The 18,962-nt window shown below is 40.9% G+C and overlaps 1 protein-coding gene across 1 annotated transcript in view; it reads right to left on the bottom strand.

Moving 5' to 3' along the window:
* Positions 1–18,962, bottom strand: part of LOC311246441 (uncharacterized protein) — a 191,953-nt gene that overhangs the window by 28,554 nt on the left and 144,437 nt on the right. The window contains exons 16-18 of the mRNA XM_084336596.1: positions 17,746–17,889; positions 17,384–17,504; positions 17,218–17,278 (exon numbers count right to left, since the gene is read on the bottom strand). Of these exons, the coding sequence (XP_084192722.1) occupies positions 17,218–17,278; positions 17,384–17,504; positions 17,746–17,889 (326 nt within the window). The remainder of the gene's footprint in view (positions 1–17,217; positions 17,279–17,383; positions 17,505–17,745; positions 17,890–18,962) is intronic.

Raw genomic sequence — 18,962 nt, 5'->3', positions numbered from 1 at the left:
GCTACATCTATACATTTATGACATACCAGATTTGCAAATACAGTACCGTTTGTGATACAGAAGGAGTCAGGAAAAGGGAGTATATACATTTGACGTAGAAACTGTACATTGGAGGAGGTTGGGTGGGGGGGGGTTGGGTACACTGGGATATTGACAACCATACTGGGTAATCTACATTGGAGGTGGTTGGGGGGGGGGGGGGGGGAACACACTGTATAAACAAGCAAAACTGTACATTGAGGAGGGGGGGGGGGGGGAGACACTGTACAAACAAACAAAATTGTACATTGGACTATTGACAAAACCATACTAGGTAAATGACTGTACATTGGCAAAACTGTACATTGAGGGGGGGGGGGGGGGGACACTGTACAAACAAACAAAATTGTACATTGGACTATTGACAAAACCATACTAGGTAAATGACTGTACATTGGAGGGGGTTGGGTTAGGATATTTACAGGGGCCAGTGTTGAATTGCAGTCTCCCGTAGGTGTCCCTTGAGAGGTTTTGAAAGTGGGTAGTGATCCACATTCCTTTACAGCTTTGGGTAGGGCGTTCCACATTGATGTGGCATAATTGCGAAACGTGTTTAGTCCCTTATTTGAGCCGAATCTGGGTTTAACATGATTTGTGGAGCTCCCTCTGGTGTTGTGATCGTGGTATTCACTGACCTTTGGGAAGTATTTTGACATGTACATGGGTACCTTGGTCGTGTAGTGTATCTTGTAGACCAGGCCCATTGCAAGTTGCTGTACTCTGTCGTCTACTCTAAGCCATCCTAGGTTGTCAAAGTGGGCAGGGGTGAGGTGGGTTCTAGGAGTAAGGTCAAGCAGTAGTCTGACCAGTTTGTTTTGAGATGTTTGTAATTTTGTTTTTAGCGCCTTTGAGGTGCTTGTACCTCTGACTTGTACAGGTTGGAATAAAAAGAGCGAAATGTATCATTAATCTTTTTGGGGTTGGTGGTTACCTCCCCCTGTTGGTTCTTAATGGAAGGGATATCCGTAAATTGCTCACTGGCGCGTATCTTCATAGCTAGTAGGTGACTAGGCCTGGAGCCGTGAAAGTAGTAGTGCTGTCTTGTTTTGTGCATCTGAAATTCAGATTGTCGTCTTAAAATGGAGTTAATGTCTTTTTTCACTACCTTCATTTGAAGCTCTAGTCGACTAGAGTAGTTGTGCTGCAATGAAGAGATCAACGTGGCATGAAGCCAATTCCACCAGCTTGGAGAGACGTCCCTTGTGGAGATTAGATGCAAAGAGTAGTGTTACTTCTGATAAAACCCTTAACTGAATCCCATAGAATTCTGGAGTCCTGTACCGAACCAGCATTAAACTGCAGGAATTCAGTGAGCTTCTCTTTAAATTGCAAGTTAAACTCTCCGTTTTTCAGCAGTGTAGAGTTAAAGCGCCATCTAGGGGCGCGGGACGTTATTTTACTGAGTGAACCCTAGAGTAGGATACCTTTGTGGTCTGAAAGTGCTATGGGCAATACGTCAACATCAAAGCTATCAAAGAGACGTGGGGAAGAAAAAACATAATCAATCCTGGAAAAGGTCTTATGTCTCGACGAGAAGAAGGAACAATCTCTCGCGGATGGGTTGAGCGATCGCCAGATATCGATTACCCCCGTGTCCTTAGACCAGGCCTGTAGGGCTATGGAAGCTTGCTTCTGATCAGAGGTTTCAGCGTGATTGGACCCATCAATCAATGGATCCCAAACTGCATTAAAATCAGCTCCTACTATTAATGAGTAATCAGGTAGTTTCAGCATAGCTGCAGTGAGTACAGCATAAAAGTTAGCGTCATACAAATTAGGGGCGTATGCAGAAATCAGCACAATTTTCCGGTTAGAACATTCTATTTTAGCAATAGTAATTCGACCATCTGCATCAGACCACACATTTAACAGTTTAATATTCAAATGTCGCTTCGCTATTATGGCTACCCCACAGGCCTTGGTGCTAAAAGAAGAATAACTTATGTTATTGTAAAATGTATTTGCCAGTCTTGCGTTATCCGCCAATAAAAGGTGCGTTTCACTCAGTAAAGCAAGGTCCACTTCCTTCCTTTTTAGCCACATTAGTACACTTGTGCGTTTATGCGGTATACTGAGACCCCCTGTATGTATTCCAGATCAATGTTCAAATTAGCCATAGTCTAAAAAGGCTGCAATATGACTGAATGTAATTAGTTTGGAGTAGAACACCATAATAGATACATATCCACTTGTTAAGGTCCTATTGAGTTCCGAGCGCGAGCGTGAAAACAAAAATAAGACAGAGCGAGTCGATTGAAAAGAAAAAACAACACAATCCGCCATTCCCTTCCCCCTCCCCCACATAAGAATACTTGTCCGGTATCGTTCAAACATCAGTTGGTCAACCTTGACCGAGCACAGCAACCACAACAACATTATGTATCTTAACTAGTGCTGTCAGGCGATTAAAACAATTTCTCTCATTAATTACAGGATTTGTAATTAATTAATCTAATTAATTAAATTTTAATCTCATAACCATTTTATGCCTGATATTCTATAATCATATTTCAAATTGCATGTGTCCGGATGGCAGAATCCAGTACTGTATCTACAAAACGTTCTGTTTAATCATCTTCCATCTATTAATTTGCTTAGATTTTTCAGGTCTGGTCAATTTGAGCATGATGTTATTCACAGTCAAAGATTTAAAAAAATTTATTGATATTCTCATTTGGTTCATTACAATTTACTCAAAATAAAATCTTCATTCAATCAATCACCGCGCAGATTGATTGAATGAAAATGTTATTAACAGATTGCAGAATGGGTACAATACAGTACAGCTCAATACACACAATTGTTAAGGGGATGCAGACCAGAGAAAGACTTTCGTCTTGTTTACATCAGGGTCCCCCATTTTCAATTCATAATGAATTGTAAGTAAGGGTGCAACTTGCACCGTGCAATCCATTCTTTGTGGATCTAGCCCATAGTATTTCTGACACTGGGAATACATTCCCTGAGATTCATAGATGTCCCTAGAATCAGATACCAAGAACATGCAAATGAACCATATTAAAAAAAAAGTCTGTAAAATGCGTATTCTACATTTTTTCTTTTTTTGTAATTAATTTTGAGTTAATTTTCATAACACGATAATTTGCTGTGTAATTAATTAATCTAATTAACACGATAAACTGACAGCCCTAATCTTAACCATACTAATAACTTGTAAGGTATATTGTAACAATTTAGAAAAAAGGAACCCACTTCACTCAACTGAGAGAAGAAATCTATGCAGAGTTCAATGCGAAGTTCAAAGTGCAGACGATAAAAGCAGGTGCATTAAAACACAGCTCGTCTGAGTTAAACTTGAGAAAAGGGCAACATGCGTACCCGTCATTGAGATAACACAGTGGATACAAACCTTGAGCGTTATCGTTCAGCCGGAGCAAAAAAGTCATAGTAGACACGTGGCAACGTAATGTTAGCTAGGAGAGCTGGGCAACCAGCACGCCTCGAGCTAAGTTTAATCGGGCTCAAGGCCTGTTATATCCTGATTCACGTAGGTAGCTCCGCCGAGAGAGGACCATCCCCCTCGACCGGCAGATACGTTAGAACATAGTGTGAAGCACAGTTCGTCCAAGTGCAAACTTGAAAAAAGACAATATGCATAACAATCAATGCGAAGTTCAATGTTCAGACAATAAAAAGGCAAAAGCGTTAAAAAGCACAAGTCGTCTGAATTATACTTGAAAATAGTCAGTGTGCATACCCATTTCTGGAAATATACAGCGTAGATAAACCTTGAGTGTTACCGTTCTGTTGGTAACGTTAGCGTTGACTTGGAGAGCCGGAAAGTTAGCATAGCTTGCGCTTAGCATACCAAGGCTCCGAGGCCCGTCACTCCCCGGTGCCTAATAGGTAGACTTCTATGCCCCTCTCCCGAGCAACTCCCATAGCTTTAGAGAAGGCCCTGCGACGTCTGGCGGTGTGGTCGCTGAAATCCATGGCGAATCTGAGGGTTTAATTACCCACTTTTGGAGGGTGTTTCCTGGCCTCTTGGAGAATAGCCTGACGTATAGGGAACTGCAGGCAGCAAAATATAAAGGCGCATGGACGTTCACCCTTCTCCGGAGGGCCGTTCCTGAATATTCTATGCGCCTGCTCAATCTCTGGTTTAGAGACGGCCGGAAACCACTGTGAAATCATCTTTTCGAGATACTGAATCGGCGCATCGTTTTCAATGTTCTCGGGCAAGCCGTATATTCTGACGTTGCACCTTCTATTGCGGTCCTCTAGGTCAGCGATCTTATTTTCGTAAAAGAGGAACTTGTCTTCAATCGCCAAGATCTCGTGGAGTTGGTTTCAGCTACGACCGCCACCTCTGCCATCCCTTCTTCCACCCTAGAGAGCCGCGTGGTCGCGCTAGCTACATCCTCCTGGAGCGTGTCCATGTCCAGTCTGTTGGTTAGCTGCAGCATGCTAGCATCGAGCTCAGCACGGAACAAAGACCCGATACATTTAATGTCCCAATCTTGTTCGGTATTTGTTTCGCCATATCTACGAAGTATAATGTGAATGTATGTCGTAAAATTAGCGTCGTAATCAAAATTAAAGTGCAGTGGTCATGGAGCTCGGAAAAGTTACGCCGCCATCCGATCTGAACGTAAACCGGAAGTCTCTGTACCATGAAATTTCATACCATTACATCCCTTATTATTCTAAAACATACCAGTACAGAGACATATTTTACACATTGATGTGAGATATTCTGGTTATAGACCCCATAACCTGGATGCAGTGTGCATGTGGGGCAAGAAGCTGAATAAAAGTGCTATGATATAACGTTGAATAAATACACTTCAGTTAGGATTCGGAATGACCAGATTATTGATTGATGCCTAAATAATGTTGAAGAGCTGAAATCATATTTTTTCTTTTCAGTTTCACTGATCAATTAGTTAATTTAAACGACAAATAAATAAAAATAATAAAAATCTGGTGCTTCTAAAAATGATATTATTAATGAATGCCGTTATATGTTGCAAGTAGAAGAAGTTGCCTTTGAGAACCAATGGTTCTCGAGCCGTAACGGCACATGGGGCAGGAGCCTATCTCCTGTTTCCGTAGCGTGAGGCAGCTTGATGTACAAGTACACCCCTTGGACATGACGCTAGTATGTCACAAGGACTTCCCCCCAAACCAACCCTTGATGCTGAGTGTCAAGCAGGGAGGCTATGGGTACCATTTTTAAATAGTCTTTGGTATGACTCGGCCGGGGCTTGAACTCCCAGCCTCCCGAACTCAGGGCGGACACTCTACCCACGAGGCCACTGAGCCGGTTGCAATTAGGGATGCTCGATATTGGCTTTTTTACCGATACCGATATTGTCCAACTCTTAATTTCCGATGCCGATATCAACCGATACCGATATATGCAGGGTTTCCCCCCCCAAAAAACGGAATAATTTCAGGTAATTAACATTACATATCTCTTGTCGTGTAATTAACACAACATTATGCATACTTTGACAATAAATTAAATAATAATTTGTTCTTACTTGCTTGCCTGGGTAAATAAAGGTTAAATAAATGAAAAAAAAAAAATATATATATATATATTTTTTTGAAAACAGATAGATATTTTCCGATATCACATTTTTATGCCGATATCGGCCGATAATATCGGTAGGCCGATAATATCGGACATCCCTAGTTGCAAGTCATCTACAAATGATTAGTTAATAACCTTAAGCCCGTCGGGCCCGGTACAGGGCCGAGATTCATATCACGCCATAAATCGATCAATACAGAATGTATTAATCAATGTTGCGTTTTCTTTTTCAAATGTCAAACCCTGTCAAAACAGCAGTCAATGTGTATATTTTCAGCACTATGTTTGTTTACCAATGATTTAAGTGTTATTAGTGAAATATGAGTTTATAGAAATCTCAGCACATCGAGTTGGAAACCGGCGCATATTAACGGGAGGAAGGTACGCAGCCAAAATTTTGTGTAGTCTTTTGAAGGAAGAGACCCTCATGTAAACAAGACGAAAGTATTTTTCTGGTCTGCATCCCCTTAACAGTTGTTTGTATTGAGCTGTACTGTATTGTACCCATTCTTCAATCTGTTAATAAAGTTTTCAATCAATCAATCAAACCGAGGGCTTTCGATGGGCTTTCAATTTTTTTTAAATTACACTAGCCAGCTCACGCCAGCCGGTCAAACTTTGAGCCGTCTGAGGTGAAATAATTTTTCAACGTAATTTTCTGGATCATATCTCAGGGGTCGAACAAACCTGAACGTTATTACCATAAAATAGAACATAGTTAGTTTCACTACCTTTCTGTGAACGTCTGGAAAAAAACTGCGGCTCAATCAGATGAAAAATGGCGGAGCCATTTACATTACAAAAAAGTAACTGTACTTACAGTAGCTTTCATTCACGGTTTTTGCTGCACTGTCTGGTGGTACTAAATCCAGATTGAACTGCCATTGGAAAGAGATTTGGCACGATCCATAGATGTGTGAGTTGGCCATAATAAGGTAATTTATAGGCCTGATATTCTATATTCATATTTCAAATTGCATGTGTCCGGATGGCAAAATTCAATAGTGTTTCAGTGTCGGCGCTATGGGGTGGCATTCGTGGGTCATGTCGTGGAATATATTATCATGTCATTATAGACAGCGTGACTGGTTCACTCTGACCAGCTATGTAATGTGTGTGTGTCTCTTTAAGGGATTCCAATGTACCAACATCTCCCAGCCATAGCAAGGTTGTTGTTGCTTCCAGTGACTGGGAACCATTTTTGTTTGTTTTCATCATCATATCTGATGTATTATGTTACGTCTGACAACTGTGTATTTAATTTACGTCTGACCAGAGCTCTTCGTCATTTTATGGCCAGATGCTACTGTGTGAACATGTTGTCTCTGACTGTAAACTGAACTTTCATTGTGGCCACGGTGAAATAAACCTATTATTAATAATGACTCAGAATTATTAATGTAAACGGCTCATCGTTTTGTCCTTTAATATTTCCCATTACAGTCACCACACCCCCCCCCCAGATAGCGCATTGTGCCCCCCCCAAAGTCATGCCTGTGTTGTATTAATTCTAGGGCTGTCTTAAATACTTCGAAGCTTCGTTCGATGGGCATGGGATTCGAATATGAAAATAAAATTCGATTAAAAATAAACGATTTTTTTTGTTGTTGTGCAAAATCAACTCTGCCTCTCTTTGTTAACTACAACAAGCAATGCTGTTTGTTATTTAAGATGAGGTCGGACTCTGCACTGACAGATTTGTGTTCATTGTGCTGCTTTTATAAAGCCTCAAATGACGGCTTACAATATTTCATGAAAGCAAAGTGTTTTGTTTGTCTAAGATTTAAAAAGGTTTAAACTTTACAGCACTGACAAAGTTGAACAAAGTGCTGTACAAGTCCCACAATTTTTTTTTTATCTCGAAGCTTCGAATTAAAATCGAATATCGGCCCCAAAGCTTCGAATTCCAAAAAAAGATTCGAAGGTCAGCCCTAATTAATTCATTATTTTTATTATAGTAAAAGTCAGACATTTTCCTTTATAAATAGGCTATATAGACTGTGTGCGATTGCAGATTGGTGTGTTTGAATTTGTTATTACGTAATTGGTCACGGTTGAGTTGATGGGTAGTCAGAGCGTGAGTGAGCGCAAAAAGCACATGCATCGCAAAGAGGGTCAGGGACGGTAAAACACAAGGATACACAAGAAAATGGACATAAGAAAACATCCAAATCTCAGCACCTCTGAAGAGCTTTCGGCTAGGAGCCAAAAAGCCGGTGCATCTGTTCATGCAGAAGCTAACATGGTTAGCCATCAACAAACACAAATATGGATGGGTATGTGGTTGAGGGAACTACAGGATAGAGGAATGATGACTGCAAAACATAACTCAAGAGACTGTACTACAGCATTATCGAGTCAGTTGTTGGAGAAAGTTGCAAAACAGTTTTTCAGGACGCAAAAAGAATCACAGCCAATCGAGGTGGGGATCTGGACCATAAAGTACATTCTATCACAGTACCACACATCTCTCGTGGCAATTCCCAGTGTACCGACTGCTTTCAAGCACGCATTCACTTTCGGCGCCTACACAGCAATGTGCGAGAACTCATTCTCAACTCTACGAAAAGTTTTTTCGGACCAGACTCACAATGCTCCACAAACGGAAGGCCCAGTTGGTTCAGCTGGCGTTTGAGAAAGACCTGACCAGAACATATACAACTGAGTGGAAGGACACCATCCTGAGGAGGTTCAGTGCCACTTTCAAATCTTCTGATGGTAAGTCATATGTTTAATTTACGTGAGCCAGCCTTGGCTCTTTTAACAATATGCTAAATATGCTGTACTCATACTGAAGTTATTCTTGGTATATACTGTATAGGCCTGATCATTTGCAGTTTCGCCTAATTTGTTAATGTGTAGTGTTTGGGATTCCACGTGACGTACGTAATGCTGTGTGTGTGTGTGTGTGAGAGAGATACCTTGTGTGTGCGCACGTTTTAAGATCGGGGCGTGCATGTTTGTGTAGGCGCTATTGGAAACCTGGCTGCATTGACCAGTGATCGTTGTACTGTACCTACTTAAATATTCGTACACTGGGAATACATTCTCTGAGGTCCATAGATGTCCCTAGCATTATATAACAGAGTGAGTTATCAATACATTTGCTCTTTATTTAGCCTTGTAAAAGTCCTCTCACATATTTACTGAGAGCTTGGCTTGTTTACAATAATCCCAGTGTAATTACTGTGTCTGAGACCTGGTTGCATAGTGCAATCTCTGACAACGAGGTTGGACTTGACAACTATGTTCTGTACAGAGCGGGTTCTAGAGGCGGAGGAGTGGCTACATATGTCAAATCCAACCTGACCTCTGAGCTTCTCAGGCCAAGGTTGAACCCTATAAACTTTGAGTGTATTTTCATGAAAATAAACAGTTGGCCATTGGAAATATTTATAGACCTCCTGATTCCCCCTCTGAATCTACAAATTATATATTATCCACCATTAACTCTTTAGATCGTCCAAATGAAACTATTATCTTGGGTGACTTTAACATCAACTGACTAGATCGATCATCTAGTAATGTTCTAAACCTATTTGGAAGTATCAACTTAACTCAACCTACTAGAGTTGATTCTAGATCCAAGTCCCTGCTAGATTGGATTCTCATCACACAACCCAGATAGAATCCCAAAATCTGGTGTGCTACCCGATAGTTTCGGCGACCATTCTATAATTTTTTGCATTTGGAAGATAAAGCTACCACGTCTTCCACCAAAATTTATCAGGATAAGACAATGTAGGAATTTGAATACTGAGCACTTTATTCAAGATATAACATCAAAAAATTGGGACAGGTTTAAATTAATTCCATTTGTTGAAGATGCATGGAATTTCTTCTATACTGAGCTTACTAATGTTATTGACCATCATGCTCCCTGGAAGACAAGTCAAGGGTAGACACTTGCCCTGGATTAATAGTGAATTTATAAATCTGTATAAACAAAGAGATGAGGCTTGGGAAAAGCATCGCCTGACAAAGGATTCTGCCAACTTCAATTCATATAAACAAATACGGAACTTATGTACAACTAAAACAAGAAATGCTAAATCGAACTATTTCAAAGACTGTTTAAGCAATGATTTTAGCAATCCAAAACAGTTTTGGAAGAGAATCAACAGTATAACTAAGAAGTCAACTATAAGTCTCACTCATATTAGAATTAATAATGAATGATCCCTCATCAATTGCACTTGCCTTTAATCAGCACTTTAATTGTGTCTGCAGACTAAAATTTAATGATTCTTCCTACTCTGATGTGCCTCTTAACACCAGATGTGGTAGCTCCTTTTCCTTTAGAAGTATTCGACCACTTGATGTTCAGAAGGTCATTGATGAATTAAGCTTGGGTACTAGCTGTGGCTCAGATGGTATGGAGATCAAGTTCATCAAACTTGCCTCTCATGTTTTGTCATAAACAGCTAATGAAACTCCATTAAACTGGAAATGTGCCAAAGTCATTCCATTGCATAAAGGTGGTGATCCTTCTGATCTCAATAATTATCGACCAATTTCAAGTCTTTGCCATTTAAAAAAAAAATCAATTATCCCACTATGTTAATGAATCTCATATTTTATCCCCATGCCAATCTGGTTTCAGACATTACTACTCCACAACCCTTCTGAAATTTACCAATGATGTTCACTCATCAATAGATAATAACACGGTCACTGGTGCAATATTCATAGATCTTAGAAAGGCCTTTGATTTGGTTGACCATTCTCTTATTCTTGACAAACTGTTTGCTATTGGTGTCTCTAATCATTCTTTACTTTGGTTCAACAAACATCTCCACCACAGACGCCAGTGTGTATCATATCAGGGTAAACAGTCTGACTTTTTGATTAAGGACAAGGGTATTCCTCAAGGTTCATCTTTAGGACCATTATTGTTTTCTATATTTGTTAATGATCTCACCCAGATACCATTTGACTGTCATACTCAATTATACCCTGACGATAGTGATTTATTCTTCAATGTCTGATATCCTACAAATTCAGTATACTTTACAGACTCATTTTGATGGTGTTCAGAAATGTTTAGCCATTAACAAACTTTTATTAAATAAGAAGAAGTCCTATACCTATAGTATGCTGTTTGGTACTAGATGAAATTTGTTGCAAATATCAAATAATTTGTCGATTACGTTTTTAGATGGTGCTCCTCTTGAGAATGTCAATGAATATAAGTACCTGGGTCTTTGGCTTGATTCTCAACTCACTTTCTTTTTTTTTAAACTTTGGCCATTCCCCTGGCTCTTTTTTGCGTTTTATCGCATTTTATTCTGGTCAAGGATGACCGACAGAAACAGGCTGAAGGGGTTCAGATGGGGGGGAAGACACTCTGGGAAAGGCACGGCTGCAGTCCGGGATTCGAACTCGCTAAACCGCAGATCCGTGACGAGCACGTTGTCCCCGGCGCCGAAATAGCGCTCGAGGTATGTGGTGAGCTACTGGAGCTCCCCTCTCTCTCAACTCACTTTCAAGTCACATATTGATGCTGTGATAAAGAAAACAAATTGTAGCCTGAGAATATTGTATCGTTCCATTAACTGTTTTTCTCTCCAAGTTAGAAAAATAATCATTACACAGCTCGTACTTCCAATAGTGGACTACTATCAGAACACCTCACAATCAAACCTCCGTCCTTTAAATGTCATTTATAATAGTGTTTGCAGATTTGTATTGTAGTGTCCTTATAGAACCCATCACTGTCTTATGTTTGAGTCGTTAAGACTGGCTTTCCCCTCAATTCAGAAGACATTTTCATTGATTGGTTTTTGTTTTCAAATGTATTTACTTTAATTATCCCGCCTATCTAAAGCAGTTCCTAATTCCATATAGTTCAACTTATAATTTAAGACACACGGATCATCCTTTCTTTATCATACCTCAAACCACCAAAGTTATTGGTCGACTTGCCTTTAAATATAAAGCTCCAGCTGATTGGAACAAACTGCCTAGTTCACTCAGATCTCTCACTTCTTACCAGTTATTTAAGACATCTTTGTTTACTCATCTGCAGACTACTTGCACCCGTTACTAATTGCATCTGATGTACTGTGTTATGGTTTACATGTTTACAGATCAAACTGTAATTTTGTATGTACACTTATATGGGAACATATATATATTGACGATCCTCTTGGGAGGAATCAGTGTGGACTGTGGGGGTGAGCTTGGGAGAGCGTCTGTCAGTGTATAAGTGTATTTTGTTGTCCTGTGTTTTGTTTTGTATTTTATGTTAACACATTGACCGCCAGCAGCAGGGGGCGCTGATCCCCCTTCAGCGCCAGGTCTTTGATATAGTTTTAGACTGCGACATTTGCGAGTGCTTAAAATATATCTTATATTACAGTATATCTATGGGTCTAATAATGCCGTCGACTGTCAGTGAGTTGCTTCCAGTCAACATGCCCAAAACCCGAGTATGGTTTGGGTGCTTTTGAGTAATTCCAGGAAAAAGACGAGAAAAAGGCATTTTAGTTTAATCCAGTCAATCACGTTGTAATTTTTCTGAAATCAACGCTAGATTATCATTATTTTATTACATGGCGTTTTAACATTCGCCGAAATGCTTGATTGTGATTAGTCAATAGCGCTCGTCAGAGGTCCGTTTTTACTCGATAACGGACGTCTGCCGAGCAATAATGACCGCTGTGCGCAGCTGTTCGCAATCAAGCCCACTGACATCAGTGCAATCAGACACTGCCGGCTGCCGGGGAAGCTGCCGGCGATGACAGGGCAGAGCGACAGAACAGAACTGCGTCTGCATTTGATCTCGTCTTGTCGATGGTGTAAAATGAAGTATATTGTTAGTAAGTTAGCCATATAATAAGCGGGATAATGTATAGCTATACTCTGTCATTGTCGCAAAATAATTGACCTTCACTACGTTTAAAGAACACCTCGGCGAGGCGCCTCGGTATTCTAAACTCTGTGTCGGTCAATTAATTTGCGACAATGACCTCCCTTACATATCTCGTTGTGCATACATGAAATGACCCTCGTAGCGCTAATTTCAAAGTTATTCAATGTTTTAGACGCAGGCAACTTTCGTCTTACCAGATTCTCGATACAGTGACGTTCAATTATTCATTTTATAAGTGAATTGATTTGACAGTGCTAATTTAGTTTTGGTAAAACTATTCATTTCAATCACAGGTTTACCAGAAGCCCTGTCAAGAAAGGATGGAGACATTTATCACAGCCAAAAGTCTCAAATCCTGAAGGACATCAGAGTACAAGTTCAATCTACAGCCTCAGAAGGACTTGTGATAGATCTATCTGTGCAAGTACGAATCCTGGCGAAGTCTCTCACCAAAGGCATGACATTCCGGGACTTTGTCTTCAAGGTGTTGAACAGCGTTGCCAAGATTGGTCATTGGCTGTGATTCTGCGAGTGCCTTCTTTGGCCACTCAAAGAATGCTCAATTCAAAGCCTGGATGAACCACAGTAAGTTGACAGAGCTCACTGCTGCATTGAGAGGACTAAGTTGCTGCCCTAGTATTGAGACTGTTAGGAACAGCATGGAAGTTATTGAACCCTGGGTAATGAGCTGGTACAACAAGGCTGGACTGTACGACTGTGCAAGTATAGATACTCAGATTCCAGCTGTTCAAGCAGTCAGTTAAAGATGAGCTGCGAGACCTGCCCCCAAGACAGGATGCACTTCTACAGCATCTGTTGAAAGATACAGTCCAGGCAGGATGGCTATGGGGGAACAGCCTTCTACAACTCCCTTGTCCCCCGGTTGTTGAATGGGGATGGACTACCGATGGGGAGAAACTCTTCATCAAGTGGAGCACAGTTTCCGCAGGAGACACATTGTCTCAGGTAACAGGGGTGTGTAGCTGCAGATCTAATAAATGCACCTCATGTTCTTGTGCTGGCAGGGGGATGAAATATCTCATTTATTGCAAGTGCCTCGGGAAGTGTTTGAATCCTGTGTGATGGGATGTGTGATGTGTTCAAATAAAGGGGGGTGGCTGGGTGGTGCAGCGGACATTGCGCTCGTCACCAACGCAAGAGACACCGGGTTCGACTCCGGCTGTCGGCGTTGCCTCCGGCTTGGGCCAGCCGTCATACTAACTCAATTGGCAGAGTTAGCGGGTGGAAGTCGATGGGTGGTAATCTGGACATCGTGGAAAGCGACTCCTACAGGTCGGTTGGGGATGCCTGCACAGCAGAGACAGGAAATGGCGGGGGTAGTGTGAGCCTCCCACACGTTACACCTCGCCAATGAGAGTCCGCACTGGCAGGTGAAAAGATGCGACAGGCTGCCTCCTCGTGTATCGGAGGGGACACGTGATGCAAGGCTTCTATCCTCCCTACAACCGGCCAGTGGGGGGCATATGCGAGCAACGTTCAAGACAGGGGAGGGAAGAATTGGAACAGTGGAATTGGGATGGAAAATTGAAAAAGAGAAGAAGAAGTAGATACATTTTTTTTTGTTTTTTTGGACTTCAAGTGGTTTGCTTTGTTTCTTGGGTGGTTGTTGGGGTCCTCATCTTATAACAAAGCCTCAACCTAAACACTAGTATGCCCCATGAGTAGATTTTGAACTTTGGCCCAAACTAACTGCATGGCCTTCATGAGCAGATTTGGCTGAAGTGGCTTGGGCGCTGATCAATTCAGAGATAAAAAAAAGGTTTTTCATGAATATCTCAAAAAGTTAAGGTTTTAGGGCATACGTTTGTTCATAACACTAATATAAATGTGGTGTTTCCGCAACTTTTGAGCCCAAAATCAACTATCTGCGACCTCCAGGAACCGAGATACAAAATGTCAGGTCTAAAAAGTGGGCGTGGTCGTTTCAGAGACTTCGCCTACCTAATTTTTTGGGCTCCTTGCTTTTTTTTCTTTATTGGACCCTAAATGAACAGAAAAACATTGGCTCAAATGTTTATCATGATTTGCAGCCTTGACCCCATATTTGCCCCAAACTGACCAGACTGTTCCAGCAACAGTAGGTCATGAACCAGGGGGGCATCGCATATCCTAAAAAAACAAGTCATATTAGAATAATAGAAGCCTACTGTTGCGGAAGACCGACGGCTTCTCAGTTGCAGTGGGTGACAATATTGTCACAAGGAAAGAAGAAATTACCTACCTGGGTTCCATCCTAGAGGCAAATCTTTCCTGTGACAAAATGGCATCGAATGTACCGTAATAAAAAAAGTCAACCAACGAACTTGATTCTTGTAATATAGATAGCGAACGTTAACGTTTGCAAACAAAGTCAACGTCATCCAGCTGACACCACAGATCTAGATATTATGACGTTAGCTAGCGCTAAAGCTAACGCCAACCAGAGGGAAACGTTAATGTACGGTAGTCAGTGTAGCGGGAGGCAGCACTTGATTTGCATTGGCAATAGTGCACTGCAACCCTGCCCGAGCCCGACGGGGCCCTACCCGACGGGTTCGGGCTGGGTAGGGCTTTGTTTTTAAATAAATAATTCGGCTCGGCCGGGCAGCGCCCTCTTTTTATTTTTGTTATTCCGCGCTCGCTATACTCATATGTTTATGTTTATGTTTATTTAGGATCCCCATTAGCTTTTGCACTGGGCAAAAGCTATTCTTCCTGGGGTCCGGCACGCACAAATGTACAACAACATTCAATACATTACATTACATCAATACATACATTACATCATCATCAACAAAAAATATATAACTAGGGTTATAGGATAACCTTAAGTTTCTGTTTCACGCCAGCTGTCATCACAGATCAGAGAGTCAGAGACTTGTGTCTCTCTGAGTCGCGATGGATAAGTTAACAGATATGGAATTAGGGAAAGGGAAAGCTTTTGAAAGTTCCCAATGAGTCTGGAAAGCTGCATTTTTGGAAACATTTGGATGTAATTACCGCAGCCCGCAGGGAGAACTCGAGGGGAGTAGAACAGTGATGAAGCCCTCAGGTGGATGATGAACAAATTAACCGGACCGAAGTGGCATTGGTTGTTTTGAAGTTGGAATATAGCCAGTTGGCGAACGTTTAAATTTGTTCTTCGATGTATGTAGCCGGTTGGCGAAGTTTTGTTAACGTTGTTCAACGCGTTGCTGACATCAACAGCGAAGTGGTGAGTCTGATTATTATTATTTGCTGGTGTGGTTCGCCACTGCCCTGTGCTGTTGTGCTTTCATTATATAATATAAATGTTGCTCTGCTCGAAATCTGATTTATGTTTTCTGTTTGTTTGTATAGTGACTGAGTAGGCTATTGTGTCGTGTGTGTGTCAAAGAAGATTCCATATAGCCTTCAATACGTTTTACGAGGCTGCCGTGTGAGTCAGTCTAAGCGAGCACTGCGACGGCATTCTAATAAGAGCGAAACAGGCTATGTAAATGCTTCTTAGTTTTCAGCGTGATATGCGTTATTTAGGCAGACCTATTGGACATTTTTGCTTTTGTTTATTTATTAAGTTAATATATAAACAGTGTTTTGAATATCTAAAATAAAAATTTATATTTGGCTATAATATAATGCTTGTTAGTTTTCAGCGCGATATGCGCCTATCTGTTATTTAGGCAGACCTATTGGACATTTTCGTTTAAGTGTTTCGAATATAAAAAATAAATAAAATTAAATTAAATGTACGCCTAAATAAAAATAAAAAATTCGGGTTTTCATTCGGGCTAGGGCTTCAAATGTTGCATTACAGTCGGGCTTATTGTCGGGCAGGGCCTGAACGTCATGGGCTCGGGCTGGGCACAGGCTTAATTTCAAGGCCCTTGCAGACCACTAATTGGCAAGAGTTTATCTCATTCTATATCACGGCACGAAAAAAAAATATATATACTTTTTTTGCTACCTTATTGGAGACCGGCCTTTATTTGTCTGCATGCATCAAACCCTCGGCCATTATAAGAGGCCCGTCCTTTATTCAAGTACCCTCCACTATTAGAGGATTTACGGTAGATATAGCGAATCAACTAAATAACGATCCCAAAAAACGAGTTAACTCGTTTCTGGCACTGAACGCATGGGCGGGCAATAACGAGTTAACTAGTTTTTGGCGCAGATTGTGTTAAGGACCCTCTCGAAAACGAGATAGCATATCTCAAGGGGTTTATCCTTCAAATAAATCTCAAATTTCAAATATCAAACATGTGATCGACTCACTAGATCAATGAGAAGGGTGTGCTTGACATGACGTGCATAACTCCGCAATGTTGGGTTGTATAGGAGAGAGTCTTAAATAATTTTCTACATCCATTTGGAGGCGAGGACAATCTGAGGGGCGGAGAGGCAAACGGGCGGCCGGGCGCGGTCCCGTGAAATTGTCACACGCGCGCTCTTTTCGTGCTCTGGTCAGCTTTCCCCGCTGTGCGCATATCGCCCTGTGTTTTCTAAAGGAGCGATTGTGTTTTTGTGTGGGCTATTCACATGAGACGCAGTGCATTCCCGCTGATCAGAGCGAGGACGCATGCGGATTATCGCTCCCTGTGTGAAACTGCCTTAAATCAATGGGAATATTGATATATTGATCCCATATATGTCAATACGCATACCCCAGTTTGGGAATAGTGATGTAGAGGAATCACTTCGCATAAATGCAAAGAACTGCGGAATATATAGTGGGTGACCCAGACCCTCTTTCTTTATTCACCTTGGTTTAGGGGTGAGCCTGTGCAACTGGACGCCAACGAGGAACGCTTCTTCATCTTCCTCTAATAGAACATCAAAGGAAAAATGTCAAGGGTGAAATCAAATTTGAAAAGTACATTGAATGAAGTAAATTAATGTGAGTCTGAAGTGGTAAAACATTTCCTTACCTTCCTTTTGAAACCGGGAGTGAGGAACATGCCAGACTTGAACTCAAACCTTGCCAAATCCAAAACGCCCTCCAGCATTTTAACTAGATCTACTCTGCTTCTCACACACTGATCCTGTGGACTAGAGGGGAGAAAACTATAAGGAAAAACAACTAAAATAATTACATCCAAGTAACATTGACTATGGTGGCAAGTAATTTCAAGACAAAATATATACTGGCCCATGAACTGAACATATAATATCAAGACTCGTACACAGAGGAGACTTGACTCATAGGATTTATTGAAGATATCAGAACATTGAGGAGAGACTCATAGGATTTACTGAAGATACCAGAACATTGAGGACTCGCAGGATTTACCTCAGGTAATAAGTATCCGTCCGGCCGACAGGGGACTGCCGCAAAATCTCTTTCCGCTTCCATCCCTGTCCAAGTGCAGGCCAGTCCTCCCATCCCCGAACACGACTTATTGGGTATATGTACTTTCCACTGTGATTTTTCGACCTGATAATATTGAGGGGACCAATCATATAGAAGAGACATATGAAGAGGAATTAGACTTATTATTATATAAAATGATTATACATTTGGTCACAATACATAGCCTACTCACTAGGGGTGTAACGGTACACAAAAACCACGGTACGGTACGTACCTCGGTTTTGAAGTCACGGTTCGGTACGGTTTTCGGTACAGTGGGGGAAAGTTTGGCTTTCCATGTTCCACTCAGGGGTGATGTAGTGTGCAGTAACTAATTGTACTTGTAGGGCTGTCAACAAATATTCTATATTGAAATTAATAATTGACTTGTAAAGAAATTAAGAAATTATAATAATATATATATATATTAGATTGTGAAAAAAACAGCCCCCGGTGGGCGGTCGTTAGTGGTTAACATACCGTTGTATTCGTTCGGTACACTACACAGCCGTTCGGTACGGTAACACACTGAAACTTGTTCGGTTCAGTACGGATACGTGTAGCTTTACACCCCTACTACTCACTGACGAAAGGGAAAGGTTAATGTTTTTTGGAGATATTACTGGGGCCTTTATTATGAATCAGTACCTTCTAATACAGATAAATGATGATGCCTCATGATGAGTAGTACAAAATAGTTAGTAGAATGATATATATATATATATATATATATATATATATATATATATATATATATAACTCTGATTTAGCTTATATGGGTAATTTCATGATTTGGGATAGACAACAAAAATGTATTACCCTCCTTACCCTAAGGAGGTTAACTAGAGGTCATCTTTATTTATTTTTATTGAAAGGGGTACTAACGTTTTATTATTTTGGTTGCACAGACATTGAAAAAGTAGGATTTGTCATGATATTTAATTATTTTAGAAGGATCGGCTGCCTTAAAGATTGGCAGAGGGTTTACATTAAGGTTCGTTGCCACTTAACTGAGAGCAAACAAAACATTTACCTTATATTCTATTGTCCATTGTTAGTAGATGAGCATAGATCTGTATACAGTACTGTATATGAACTCTGTTGTCTATACTCAACACATCTACTGCCTTCACTGTCTACAACGGCCTTACACTGTA

The sequence above is a fragment of the Notolepis coatsorum genome (assembly GCF_963971535.1).
Source record: "Notolepis coatsorum genome assembly, chromosome: 19".
NCBI classification, from domain to species: Eukaryota; Metazoa; Chordata; class Actinopteri; order Aulopiformes; family Paralepididae; genus Notolepis; species Notolepis coatsorum.
The sequence above is the reverse complement of the archived record's forward strand: the minus strand, read 5'-3'. Positions and strand labels throughout refer to the sequence as shown.